Source organism: Halichoerus grypus, chromosome 5 (genome assembly GCF_964656455.1).
Source record: "Halichoerus grypus chromosome 5, mHalGry1.hap1.1, whole genome shotgun sequence".
NCBI classification, from domain to species: domain Eukaryota; kingdom Metazoa; phylum Chordata; class Mammalia; order Carnivora; family Phocidae; genus Halichoerus; species Halichoerus grypus.
This window is the reverse complement of record NC_135716.1, coordinates 41,702,162-41,716,722: the sequence shown is the minus strand read 5'-3', so window position 1 is coordinate 41,716,722 and position 14,561 is coordinate 41,702,162. Positions and strand designations below refer to the sequence as shown.

The 14,561-nt window shown below is 35.7% G+C and overlaps 1 protein-coding gene and 1 long non-coding RNA gene across 7 annotated transcripts in view; one reads left to right on the top strand and one right to left on the bottom strand.

Moving 5' to 3' along the window:
• LOC144381841 (uncharacterized) overlaps positions 1 to 14,561 on the bottom strand; it is a 53,344-nt gene that overhangs the window by 8,345 nt on the left and 30,438 nt on the right. The window lies entirely within an intron of this gene.
• TMEM67 (transmembrane protein 67) overlaps positions 1 to 14,561 on the top strand; it is a 63,128-nt gene that overhangs the window by 21,331 nt on the left and 27,236 nt on the right. For all 6 annotated transcript variants that reach the window (XM_078072222.1, XM_078072224.1, XM_078072223.1 and 3 more), the window contains 11 exons: positions 55 to 120; positions 2,228 to 2,384; positions 2,957 to 3,080; positions 4,378 to 4,483; positions 7,035 to 7,091; positions 8,151 to 8,249; positions 10,215 to 10,313; positions 10,563 to 10,649; positions 12,165 to 12,264; positions 12,356 to 12,495; positions 14,276 to 14,416. In XM_078072222.1, coding sequence (XP_077928348.1) covers positions 55 to 120; positions 2,228 to 2,384; positions 2,957 to 3,080; positions 4,378 to 4,483; positions 7,035 to 7,091; positions 8,151 to 8,249; positions 10,215 to 10,313; positions 10,563 to 10,649; positions 12,165 to 12,264; positions 12,356 to 12,495; positions 14,276 to 14,416 — 1,176 coding nt within the window. The remainder of the gene's footprint in view (positions 1 to 54; positions 121 to 2,227; positions 2,385 to 2,956; positions 3,081 to 4,377; positions 4,484 to 7,034; positions 7,092 to 8,150; positions 8,250 to 10,214; positions 10,314 to 10,562; positions 10,650 to 12,164; positions 12,265 to 12,355; positions 12,496 to 14,275; positions 14,417 to 14,561) is intronic.

Sequence of the window (14,561 nt, the reverse complement as noted above, 5' to 3'; positions counted from 1 at the left end):
TATATAAAGCAACATTATTCTGAAATATTTATCAGTTGTATTCTTTTGCTATAGCTTTGTCCAGACACAGAGACAAGACTGAATGCTGCTTATTCTTTTGGAACAACCTATCAACAAAATGTAAGTTTCAACTATACTAGTCTATATTTTTTAGCTTCATTTTTCACATCAACAATAATTGGAATGATCTTTGAATTTTCAAAACTTTTTTTTTTTTTTTAAAGATTTTATTTAGTTATTTGACAGAGAGAGAGAGATAGTGAGAGCAGGAACACAAGAAGGGGAGTGGGAGAGGGAGAAGCAGGCTTCCCACCAAGCAGGGAGCCCGATGCGGGGCTCGATCCCAGGACTCTGGGATCATGACCTGAGCTGAGGGCAGACGCTTAATGACTAAGCCACCTAGGCGCCCCAAAACGTTTTAATAGTAATGAATAATTTCACTGGTATAATTTTTTATTATTGGGGTGCAGAAAATCTTACCTTGTTATCTATAGAGTTTAAACATAATGTAAGATTTTCATAATTCTTATTTATTTACTTCTAGCATATAGGTTTTAAAAATAATATTTATTTCTGAGCATTTTATTTTTTAAGATTTTATTTATTTATCTGAGAGAGAGCATGTGAGAGAGAGAGCGATCACAAGCAGGGGGGAGGGGTAGAGGGTGAAACAGACTCTCTGCTGAGCAAGGAGCCCGACTTGGGACTTGATCCCAGGACCCTGGGATCATGACCTGAGCTGAAGGCAGACGCTTAACTGACTGAGCCACCCAGGCACCCTATTCCTGAGTATTTTAGAATAAAGTGAAAATATTATATTTAGTGACTAATAAAAATGTTACTCCCTCTTCCCTCTATCCCCCCCAGTTAACAAGTAAAAATGCTTCTTTTTCTCTCCTTCCATACTTTTTCTCCCTTCTTCCCTCCCTGACCTTCCTTCCTTTGGAAACCCATTTTTGAATTACAGAATGTACAAAGTAATATTATGAGCCATTAAACTTTTGAAAGACATTCACTTGTCTACAAAAATACTTCTTGATAAAATGCATATACATACATCATAGAATAAAACTGTGATTTCAGTTTTGTTAGAACTACAATGAAAAATGTCATCATGGAAACCAGATTGGAAGACAATAAACATTTTTAACAGTGGTTATCTCTGGATAATGGGATTACAAGTGATTTATTTATTTATTTTTTATATTTTCCAAATCTTCTATCGTGAATATGAATTTACTTTTATTATCATAAATGACTTATATGTTATTTAAAAAAGAAAAAAGAAATGTTATGTGTTTACCATGAGCCAGGAGAACCAACCCTGGTTAAATGCCTGCTGCTGGATGCTCAGCATTTTATCCTTTTTACCTCATTTGATCTGCGAAATAACCGTTAGGTACATATCATTATCTGTGCTTCATAGATGAGGAAATGGTGCTTAGTGAGATTAGGTAATGGACTTAAGGTCTTGCATCAGGTAAATTGTGGAACCAGTGTTCTATTAGGCTTAAAATTCCTGGTTTTTCCATTGAACCTGGCTGCCTCTGAAGTAGTTCACAGCCTAATAGAGAAAACAGCTATATAGACAAAGAATTGCAAAGAATGTGGAATGTGGTGTGTACAAGGTGCCATACTGATACAAAGGAGGAGTCATCAGCGATTCCTGGAGAAGTACTAAAAGGCTTCTCGGAATGAGTGACATTTGGGCTTATAGAACGAATATGAGTTTACCAGGGAAACACAGTGGGGAAGAGAATTTCAGGCAGGAACGTTTGCAATGTCAGAGAGACAGAATAGCATAGTGTATTTAGGAACTGCAAGTATGAATGGACCATAGACTGGTAGAGAGCAGTGGGAGATAAGCCTAACTCTGTTAAGGGAAGCCGAATCATAGACATTGTTGTACATCAGAAGAATTAAGACCTCATCCCATAGGACAGTAGTTTTTAAACTTTTTCACTGATGTACACTCAATGTTAAGAATGAAGGCATACCCTCTCCAGCTGTGTTGTAGGACAAAAACCAGGCAGTTCTTTACTCTCAGTTTTTTTCGGCCCTTAAAAAGAATCATGTTTATAGTATTCATGTTTTAGAAGGTACATGGAAATGCATATAAACAAGATAGTTTAAAGATATTTTATTTTACAAAACTAAAAAACACTTTAAAAGATACTAAATATGCTTTCTAATTTTCAGTGCTTTTATTTTTTATTTTATTTTCCAGTGTGAGATTCCTCTCTCTAAGATCTTAGCTGACTTTCCCTCTCCTATATTTTATGATGTGTACCTTGAACACACTGATGAAAATCAACACCAATATATTTGGGCCGTGCCTGTGTTAAACCTAAATCTTCAATACAATAAAATATTTGTGAACCAAGGTAAGACATCTGTACGCTCTTTCTCTGAGCTAAAAGCCAATGAATAAGTCAACCAACATGATAATTTAGTAAGCCATGGGTTATAAAAAGGCATGGATCTTCTCTTATGATACGGTTTTATGTAGTCTGCCAAAAAGTAAAACAATAAGATTGCTGGTATATTTAGACATTTTTGCCAAACGTGTCAGGCTTATTGTTAAGAAATTAATATTATCACTTAAGTGTAAGCTGAGAAAAATTAGTAGAACTGTAAATTGGGGCTGTGCTTCTTCAAGCTTTCTCAAGCTGCTTTTCGAATAAATTCATTTATTTTGTTCTTGTATCATAAAATCTTTCTTATTAGGTAATTTGCAGGGAAAATACCTTCCAAACAATCAAAGACATTCAAGTGAGGTAGGGAAAGCTATTACCAGGAATTTCTAACAGCGATAGCTGTGCAGCCATCTTATCTGAAACAGAATGTACTAATTTTGTGTTTTAAACTTATTCAGTAAAATTCTCGAGAGCCATCTTGAACAATTTGAAAGTATTTTTTTAATGCCATCTTTTTTTCTTCCTTTTTACGATAAAAGACAGTAGCTCAAGCAAGTGGCTTCTGACTCGGCGCATTTTCTTAGTGGATGCACTAAGTGGACGAGAAAATGACTTAGGAAGTCAGCCAAGATTGATTCGAATTGCTACCCAGATAACACTGAGGTAAACAAATATCTGTTGTACTAAATTAAGCTTGGAGTGTACGGGAAAATGTTATAATGAAAGTGTTTTCTAGTAATTATCTGAGGAAAACAATAAGGACAGCTGAATTGGAACAGTACATAAGGTTTTTTAGATATCTGTGTAGATTGGTATACACCAGTAGAAGTGAGGAGCTGCAAGGGAAGAATTATATCAGAAGGACCTGAGGAGTTTTGTCAGAATTCACACTCTGGCCCTGCTGAATTAGAATGGGCTGAGAGGTGGAGGGAAATTGAATAGCAGTAGGCTGAAATGGGAATGTTAGAAAGAGCCCGCCCAGTGTTTGCAGTGGGTAGGCGTCCTGTGTGTTTTCACCTCCTTACTGGTCTAAGTTGGCCCAGATTAAGTACCAACACCTCCGTCTTCTTAGGAAATCTTAAGGATGACCCTACCTTAGGGTAGTGCCATGCAGCTCTTATTTCTGTTTTCAGTGTGGAATTGTTCCCTCTAGATCATCACCGACTTTCCCACTCCAATATTTTTTGATGTGTACCTTGAACACTGGCGAAAATCAACACCATCATCTTACATGAGTCTGGCACTTTGAAGCACTTCAATATACCTTTTTTTCATTGTTATTTCATTCTGATTTTCATATTAGTCTTATGAAGTATAAGCAGTACAGAAGCTTTATTATATATCTTGCTGAAGTCCAGATGTACTGTTTTTAGCATTCCCTCAATTTACTAATGTATCACTAGTAAAAATGAAATTGGACCTAGTCAGGTCTGACTCGATCGTGGTGAAACCATGCTAGCCACTAGTGTTTGGCACTTTCCTTTTTGATTTACAAATTATACCCATGCCTTGAATTCAGCAAAAGACACTCTACTATGTGCCATAAACAGTACTAGATATGACACACATTATTTTGTTAAGAATTCATCTTTCTCTTTTGAAAATCAGGATGCTATCTGCCTTTTTCTAGGCTTTGTTTAACACTTCACCCTTGACTATTCCTCAGAAATGGTTCACAGTACTTCAGTGATTTCATTTGTAAACTTCATAAGACCTAGATCAGGAAGAGTTTCTAATTTGTCTCAGATGGTATATTTTAATATTAAAGTTTTGACTACTTAAGATAGCTTGTGTTGGTACCATTAGTTTATGTTTGACCTTCCCAAGTCCTTATTCACTGGTTGGTTTTGAGATCACCAAGACTATCCATATTAAAAAAAGAAAAACAAAGCAGTAAGTTAACTGTATGCTTAAGGACTTAGATATATTTATAACTATAAATGTATTTTCTCATAAACAGCATCCACCTTGTACCCAACACAAAAAATGGAAACATTTACCCTCCTTTAATTACCATTGCGTACAGTGACATTGATATCACAGATCCCAGCAGCCAGTCTGTGAAGGTGGGTCCCATGCTGGTCAGTACCTCTGTATGTGTTAATGTGATACTGATGCAGTTTACATATGGTCAAAGGCTATTTGTCCTTTTTCAAGTTTTAAATAAACACTGCACTTAATATAGTCAAGTCTTAATTACTTTTTACTAATAATGATAAAGGTGAGTTCCTGTGGATCCTTCAGGTAAAAAAACAAGAATTAAGTTTTTTTCTAGACACCATCAGCAGCAGTCAGGCATCCCTGTTCGGGATCCTGGGGTATGCTGAGGTATGTAGTGTCTGCTCCTGTCCTCTTTGGCCAACTTGCTTACACTAAGATTTTGTTTTCTTGGCTAATTAAACCAGAAACTCAAACTTTCAGCAGGCACGAGTGGTCTCTTCTCACCAGGCTTGCTCACTTGATGGAAATACACTTCAACAAGTAGAAAGAGATTCCAATTATCAGTAGTTTATAACTAGTAATGCTAAAGTGAAGTAGAGAATACAGTTTGGACCTATAGCCACGTAGGCATCCTACTACTTCTCCAACTCAAAGTTAAGTGCAGAACTAAAGACCTCCTTGCCTGGGAGGTCCTGTATGGAGGAGAGACCTCGTACACCCTGAAGATGGACTACACCAAAGGGAATGAGCCTGGAAAAGGCTGAGTTCCTTCTCCCAACCTCACTAGTCAGATAAAGCCTCTCTGCTTTGAGGAGGGGTTCATGACAGAGGGATAGAGATCAAAACCAGAGGTAATCCTTCTGTACTTTTTCCTCAGAGAGATTAAATGGGATATTCCCTTCCCTCTCTGGAAACGTGAGAGATGTTTAAGCATTCCCTACCTCCAAACCTCACTAACAGCTTTTAATTTCACTATTTTACTTTTCTAAATTTTAATGTTCTAGTTCCTATAGCCAGTACTTTTGGCTTCTCTATTGTGCTTGTACTTGTACTCAGCTGCTACTGGATTCAGGCTTCCATGAAGCAAAAGGTAGGCACATAGGATATCTTTTCTCTAAAAGATTTTACATCCTCATTTGTATGACATAATTGGATGTTAAAATTAGTTTCCATTGCCTGAGCTTTTATGCACCGTAATAGGAGGAGAGGAAAATCCGGAAACAGGCTTAGTAAGAACAAAAGACTGGCTGGTTTAAAATTTCCTGGGTAACCAAGAGTATATTTATTTTAAGATAAAACACTTCTGGGTCTTTTCTTTAACTATTTTTGTTGTTGTTTAAAATATTCCAAGGGTGGTCTTGATAAATTAGAAAATAATAGAAAAGGAATTGAGAGAATCATGAAACTATACTGGTGAAGTCCACCTCAGATTCATTCTAAGTGTAGAATGTACAGTTCTTTCATCATTTCTTAATTTTTTATGACAGTTGTAACAATTCTACATCAGTTAAGCATTCACCTACATCTCTGCTCTCTCACCAACAGCGAATAACTTTCCCTCATATTTTCTGAGCAGATCAAGACCATCCCTCAGATTTCCCCTCAGATGAATTCCCTCAGATTTCCTCTTTAATACTTCAGAATCTCTGTTTCATTATCCTTCCTGTCTCTTGTTCTGATTTTTAAGAACAAAGGGCCCTTCCTCTTTTCTTAAATTAATCTTCTACCTGTGCTTGTTTGCAGTACTTTCTCCAGTATCCTGTTTCATCCCTAATCCCTTTTTCAACCAGCTCCTCTGCTGGTCCCTTTCCTTTGCTTAAAACAGCCATCAAGTTGTCCTGTCTTAAAAACAAAGTAAAACAACCAACCAATAACATCTTTCCTCAATTCTGCCAGCTTTTTAACTTGCTATTGTGTATCTTTCCTTGATTTCCCAACCGTTTACTCTTTCATCATTTGCAGTCTGGCTCTAGTCATTTTTCTTCTTTGAAAACCTTTTTCTTGAAGGTCAGCAATGAATTCCATATACATTAGCTTTATTTCTTTATAACTTGACAGTCATACAACATTTGACATCATATTTCAAGACTTCTTGAACTTCTGTTCTATGAGCTTGGTAAGACTTTGGTATCTAGCCTCTCCTACCTCTTACAGTCCTGTTTCTCTATCCTTTACTGGTTCTTCTTTCTCTTCTTGTCTCCTAATATAGTGGTATCCCTAAGATTCTTGTTCAGCCCTTTGAATAATCTGCCTTCTTAAGGTGTGATTGTTGAGCCAGTTGCTAAATTCTTGATACGCAAGATTAGTCACATTCCTCAGTTATAAAAACCTATCAGAAAATGAAATAGCATTAGCTTGACTGCTGTTAATGAACCTAAACGAGTTCCTAATGAACCCCTCTTTCTTCTATGTATGTTCAAAAGGGATATTCAAAGCATCATGAGTAATTCCTCAAAGTATTTCCATTTATGTATAACTAAGGGTCAACTCTAGTAATATTAATATTAATAATTTAGTAATTATTATAGTAATATTAATAAATTAATATTATTAATTTATTATGTAATATTAATAAATTAAAAATATGGCATTTATATACAAATACATCTTTATAGTAAAGGTAGCTTTGTGTTATATAATTTTAGTATGGCTAATTTACTTTCTTTTAAATACCAGGTTTCTTTCTCAGTCAAATATGAAATGGATCAAGGAGAAGCACAAGTCCAGACAGATGTAAGTTTATTTAACTTGTTAAAATATTTACAGTATGTTTCTTAATTAAAAAATGTTTAGATATACAAGGGAATCGTCAAAATAGTTCTGCCATGTATCCTTCACCCAGCCTCCCCTTATGTTAACATCTTACATAACCATAGTGCAATGTTCACAATAAGGAAAATAATACTGATGTAATCCTGTTAACTGATCTACATACTCTGAATTTCCCAAGTTTTTTCACTATCCTTTTTCTGTTTTAGGACCCAGCCCAGGGTCGCATATTGCTTTTAATGGTCACGTCTCCTTAGCCTCCTTTAATCTGTGATGGTTCCTCAGTCTTTCTCTTTCTTTCAGAACCCCATCCTACACTTTTGAAGAGTACTGGTCAATTATTTTGGCCTTCGATTGGGTTTATCTGATGTTTTCCCATAATTAAATCCAGTTCATGTAGTTTTGACACAGATACCAGCGATATGATGTTGTGCCCTTTTCTGTGCATCATATCAGAAGGTACATGGTGTCAGGATGTCTTAATACTAATGATACTAACTTGGATCATGTGTCTAAGGTGGTGTCTGTGGAGTTTTCCACTGTATTTTTCCATTTGTAATTAAGTATCTTGTGGGGAGATACTTTGAGAGGATGCAAATATCCTGCTTCTCATTATCCTTTTGGTCTCTAATTTTAGCATCCAGTGATGATTCTTATCTATAAAAAGTATTATTGTAACATCTGCCTCATAATGATTTTTCTATTTCCATCATTTCTTTTATATGTTAAATGGAATTTTATAAGGAGTTGTCCCTTTGACCACATAGATTTATTTATTCAGTTATTTCTTTAAATCAGTATGGACTCCTGGATATATTTATTTTATTCTCGTGATTATAATTCATTACTATCTGTCTTCTTGCTCAAGTTGTCCTAGATTTAGCCATTGGGAGTTCCTTCAACTTGGTCCCTATGTCCTCACAACACACCCTCCACCATTTTTTGAGCACATCTTTATACTCTATTGGCATTCCCCCATTGATGGGGGAAATTACATATATTCCAAAATGTTCTTTTTTTTAGATTGCTTTGGGTGTTTTGGGTGGGCTGGCTGTTTTATCATCTCTTCTGAAGACAGCAAGTTGGAAGAGGCGCATTGGAAGTCCCATGATTGATTTACAGGTATGATCTCAGGAGTTTTTAAAGTACATTTTCATCTTTTCACTACTTTGTATCCTTTTAAGATATAGCTGGAGAACAAGTAAAAAATTGCCGTAAGTTTCTCTGGGGTATATAACTAGGAGAGGTATATGCACACCTCATTCCCCTCCCACGTTGCTATATGCCAGTCTGCACTCCCACCAGCAGCGCTGTTCTGGTTTCCACACATCCTCACCAACGCCTGATGTTTTTCCAGCCTTCCCATTTTTTTCCAGTCTGGCAGTATAAGTAGTACATCACTGTTGGTTTCATTTTCATTGCTCTGCTTTTCATATACTTTATTAATCATTTGGGTTTCCCCTTCTGTTAACTGCCTGTTTATATCCCTTGCAAATTTTTCTATTAGGTTTCCAGTTTCTCTGGTTTATTTAAAGGAGTTTTTTTGTGTTTTCTAAATATGAATCCCTTTTTGGTTTTTGATGCTAAAATATCTCCTCCAAATATGACCCATCTGTTATTTTTATCTATGTGTTACTTTGTTTAACAGAAACTCTAAATTTTGATATTGTCACATCTGATTAGTTTTTCATATGCTTCTAGAATATTTTTTAGGAAAACGTTCCCAATCTCAAGATCACAAAGATATCCTCCCAGATTTTATTCTATTAACTATAGTTTTACTTCTCATATAATCTTTTGTAAATTTATCTTTGTTTTTATTTTTATCTAACATTTATTGAATATATGCTAGACATTTTTTTAAGTTTTATTTATATAATTTATTTAATCCTCACAATAGCTCTGTGAAATCAGATACAATTATTATCATTCCCATTTTTTGCAGAATGAAATTGTGGCAGAAGTAAAATAAACTTCCTACTCATTTAATTTTTTAAATATATTTTTTAAAAGATGTATTTATTTATTTGAGAGAGCATGCAGTGGGAGGGGCAGAGGCAGAGAATCTCCAAGCAGACTCCCTCTGAGCGTGGAGTCTAATGTGGGGCTCAATCTCACGACACATGAGATCATGACTTGAGCCAAAACCAAGAGTTGGACGCTTAACTGACTGAGCCACCTAGGTGCCCCTCTACTCATTTAATTTTTACAATTCAGTAATAGGTGGTATTTATTTCCATTTTGCTGATGAAGAATATGAGAAAGGCAACATAGTAGTTTGTACTGGAATATCTTCCTGACACCAAAGCCAGTGTGCCAAGGAATCAGAGGAGTGGGGCTTGGTTTACTGTTCGAAATAGAAAGAAAGGCTTTCCAGAGAAGGGAACTTTAGGCTGGGTTGGGTTATCTGTGCATTCCACAAAATAGTCACTGAGGACCTACTTTCTGATTGCCAAGAATACTACCAGATGCTGGCAGATGTGATAGTGAGCAAAGACAGATCTGGTCTCTATTCTCAGAGCTCATGAGATTTTGCCATAGAGAAGAAGAAAAGAATATTTGATGAAACAATAAACAATGCCCATTTCATTCCACAAAATAATTGAAATGCAAGTTAATCAGAGAGTAAGTGGTTGGAACTGGCAGGTGAGGCTAAAAAGGCCATTTTGGTCTAGGTTGTGAAGGACCTTGTGGGTCTGGAATTTATACTCTAGTGAAGAGTCACTGTACATTTTTAGGAAAGGGAGTGACACAATCCAATTTACATTTTAGAAAACTAACTCTGGTGGTAGTATGAAGGACTGATTGGGGTGGAGGGCTCCAAACTAGGAAAGAATTAGGAAGCAATATAACTTTCTTAGATGGTGAAAGGTGAGAAGTGTTGGGTAAGACAGGTGCTTTTGGGAATAGACAGGTACAGATCCAAAGGAATCCAGGAGATGGCCACAGTTAGACTTTATAACTGAGTGATCCATGGATACATGAAACAAGGCTTCAAGCTTGAGAAACTGGGAGAATATGTTACTGAAAGTGATAGTATAAATAGATTGAGTCTATAACAACTATAATTCTCTTTTTAAATTGCAGACAGTTATGAAATTCTTGGTGTACTACGCTGGTGATCTGGCCAATGTTTTCTTTATCATCACTGTGGGAACAGGTCTTTATTGGCTTATTTTCTTCAAAGTAAGTGAGTTCCCGAATTTAACCTAAATGTTAATACCTGAATAACTGGTAAGCTGTCTTTATAAAGGAACTGTTTTTATTTGGGGGTATTTCTGATCAAGAGTATTGAGGCAAGTGCTAAACCACCATTTCTTGAATGTGCTGTTTATTGAGTATCACCACTTTCCTTTTCTATGCATCTTTGGTTTATAAATTGTGCTTATTAAAAACCTTGTGTGTTCATATTTAACAGTGTAATTTTTATCATAGGCACAGAAATCTATCTCTGTTTTGCTACCAGTGCCAGCTCAGGAAGAACGTCTTGTTACTTATGTGGGATGTGCTTTTGCTCTGAAGGTAAGTTTCAAAGGACAGATTCCTGAACTTAAAAGACCTGCTATTAAACTCGTAAGTCGTTAAAATTAAAATGCTTTCAAAATCTTTGGTGTAAAATTTAGTTTTATTTTATTTTTATTTTTTAAAGACTTTATTTATTGATTTGTCAAAGAGAGAGAAAGAGAGCGGCACAAGCAGGGGGAGTGACAGGCAGAGGGAGAAGCAGCTCCCTGGTGAGCAAGGAGCCTGATGTGGGACTTGATCCCAGGACCCTAGATCATGACCTGAGCTGAAGGCAGACACTTAACCTACTGAGCCACCCAGATGTCCCAAATTTAGTTTGATTTTAAAAGGAAGCTTGAATTATTTTATTTTACCAAGGAAATATAATAGGTAGTTCATTCTGAAAATCTAGCTTAAATAATTTTCCTAAGAAGCCATAATAAGTATTTTTGGATTAATACAAGTTACAGCTAATTTGATAAAGTGATAATTCATCATATGACTTTCTTTTTTAAAGTCTGAAGATGCATTCACAATGGGATAAAATGTCTTTAGGCATGAATTTTATCTCTTTAATGGGCAATAAAGGGTACCACCCTGGATAACATGCTGAATTTGTCTTAGAATTTGTTTTCTCTGTCTCCATATTCCTTTCCTCCTCTTCTCATGGCATCCCCTTTCCCTATTTCATTTTTCTGTCAATGTATGTGAAGCTCCTTAACATGCCCCTGGTAGATCTCATCCCATGGTCCTGTGATTATTCAGTGTCTGCTTTTCCCACTGATCTGTGAGCTCCTTAAAGAGAGGAATTATCCTATCCTTACACTTTTATCCTTTGATGAATAATGCATCTACTAGGAAGAACACCCTAGATTAAACATACTACTTTTGTTAAATGAAAAAGATGTGTTTCAACAACACATTTTTTTTTTTTTTTTTTTTAAAGATTTTATTTATTTATTCATGAGAGACACAGAGAGAGAGAGGCAGAGGGAGAAGCAGGCTCCCAAGGAGCAGGGAGCCCGATGTGGGACTCGATCCCAGGACCCTGAGATCATGACCTGAGCCGAAGGCCTCAACAACACATTTTAAACATTAAGTATCTCAATACCAGGAATAGAAAAAAAAGATAGTGAAGGCTTCTTAAAGCTTTAATTAAGACAACCAGTTATAGTTGAAAAATACCTTTACTTATAAAGAAATCAGATGGTCTTTTAGAAACCTTGGGAAAGAGAGTCAATTAGGCATGGCCCCTGTACGAGGAAGAGGTAGGGTGTTTACTTTTTTCATATCCCTATTTTAAAGAAAGACAGAGAAGGGAAGGCAAATTAATGTGTATGAAAATTTTGTGAATTTGGTGATTCCGTGTTATTTGATGAGCTTCTAGTGATCCCCTAATGATATTATAACTTTGTCATTTGTGAAAATTGTATATTCTTGTGATTACAGTATATTTGTTTCTTAAAAAAAATCATTATTGTATTCATAATCAGGCTTAATGTGGATACTTTTCAAGTGTTCTGTCATTTTCAGGCTCTGCAATTTTTGCATAAGCTTATATCCCAGATTACCATAGATATATTCTTTATTGATTGGGAGCGACCTAAAGGAAAGGTTCTTAAAGCTGTTGAAGGTAACTGAAATAACCATTGTACCAAAATTCTTTTGCTGCTTTTTCCAGAACAATGATGAAACCCTTTTACTTACTTTATCTCTCTGACCAGGTGAGGGTGGTGTTCGGAGTGCCACAGTTCCTGTGAGCATATGGAGAACATATTTTGTAGCAAATGAATGGAATGAAATTCAGACTGTGAGAAAAATTAATCCACTCTTTCAAATACTTACTGTCCTCTTTTTTTTGGAGGTAAAAACTTTTTTAATTGTGTGCAACTTCTGTGTACCTCATAAATATTAATTTTGTATAATTCCAGCTACATTTTCATGGAAGAATTTTCTAAAGTTTTCTGAAGAGTTTTCTGAAGTTAGCAAGCCATTACAAAGAGTTGCTTTTAAAAATTGTGTTAAGGGACGCCTGGGTGGCTCAGTCGTTAAGCGTCTGCCTTCGGCTCAGGTCATGATCCCAGAGTCCTGGGATCGAGCCCCGCATTGGGCTCCCTGCTCCGCGGGAAGCCTGCTTCTCCCTCTCCCACTCCCCCTGCTTGTGTTCCCTCTCTCGCTGTGTCTCTCTCTGTCAAATAAATAAATAAAGTCTTAAAAAAAAAAAAAATTGTGTTAAAATACACCTAATATGAAATTTACCATCTTAATCATTTTTAAGTATGCAGTTCAATCTTGTTGGGTACATTCACATTGTCGTCCACCAACCCCTAGAATTCTTTTCATTTTGCACAACTGAAACAACAACTTCCCATCCCCACTCTCAGCCCCTGGCAATTACCGTTCTACTCTATCTCTTTCAGTTTGACTACTCTAGCTAAGGAATGGCTTTTAAACTACTGGTTTGTATCAAAATCCCCTGAGAAACTTTTGTAAACTACTATGCCTGGCCTCACCACTAGAGATTATGTTTGATTCAGTAGCTCTGAGGTGAGCCTAGTTATCTATATTTTGAAAAAACTTCCTCCCTCTCTAATTTACATTCTTATTAGAATTAGAATTCTGCATTAGAACCACTGTTATATGTGAAATTTTTCAACAAATTATCACTGAGTGCTTACCATGGACTATATTCAGTGCTAAGAGCTGGAGCTATAGCTGAACTATGCACAGAGCATGGGTACATGCTTTTATGATCCCTTTACAGTTAGCTCACAGATCTGGCTGGTATTATTAAAGGAAGTGTTCTGTACTGAATATGAGACTGAACTATGAAAACCGTTTATGTGGGTAATAACTTTTCTTAGGAATTAGCTGCTTATATAAAATTAGATGTGAATTATTAACTCTTATGTTTGTCTGCCTTCCATTTTCCTTTTTTTCTTCCTTTCTCCCTCCTTTCCCTTTCTTTCCTTTTTTAAAGCCAAAAGAAGAATATGTGTATATCCAAGGCATATGAATGATTTTTAAAAAATTCACTTACAGTATTGTTTGTTAAGAATGTTTTATAGAGCTTTAAAAGGCGTTATGTGAAAAAGGATTTTTTTAGTTAAGCACATTTGGGAAACATTGGATTCAATAAAGTCACGTCAATTTCTTCACTGTAAAAATTCCCAGAGCCTTTATTCTAAGAGAGTGGAAGGCATGACCACACTTATTTAACCATGGCTTCCTTTTATCAAAGAAGGTATCTTCCTTAAAAGACATTTTGAAAGATACTGTTTAAGAGTATAAAAAAGTATTTTGCATAGTGCCTGGCATATGTTAAAAGTACATGAAATGCTGGTTGTTCATTGGTAGTTTACTGAAGAAAGTTTTATTCTTTTGACAAATTTTTGACTTTTGTCAGTATATATAATAATAAGGTTATATTTGGCCTTTAGTCATATTGAAGAGAATTCCAAATGAACTATTTTGTTTTGTAATTAAAAATACTGGATAATTATTTACCTAGATTTTCTACTGTTTGTATAAACTTTTAATAAATATTTTAGTTTTTAAGGTAAGAAATAGGGAGGAGTGTCTCATTTTCAGAGTAGAACTGTTTTCTTTATGTATGTCTGTTTAAATTTGCCTTTTTACTCCAGGTTGTGGGATTCAAGAACTTAGCATTAATGGACTCATCCTCTAGTCTTTCCAGAAGCCCAGCTAGCTACATAGCTCCTTATAGCCGCATTTTAAGATATGCGGTGTCTACTGCTCTTTGGCTGGTCATTGGAATTATACAGGTAACAACAGATTATACTTTTCAGCAACATTGCCTTTCTCTATTTATAACTCTGTTTACATACTAATTATCTTCAAATATTGACCACATCCTGGTTTCTACAGCGGAAAGAAGGTAATGGCAAGAACAACAATAATAGCTAATTC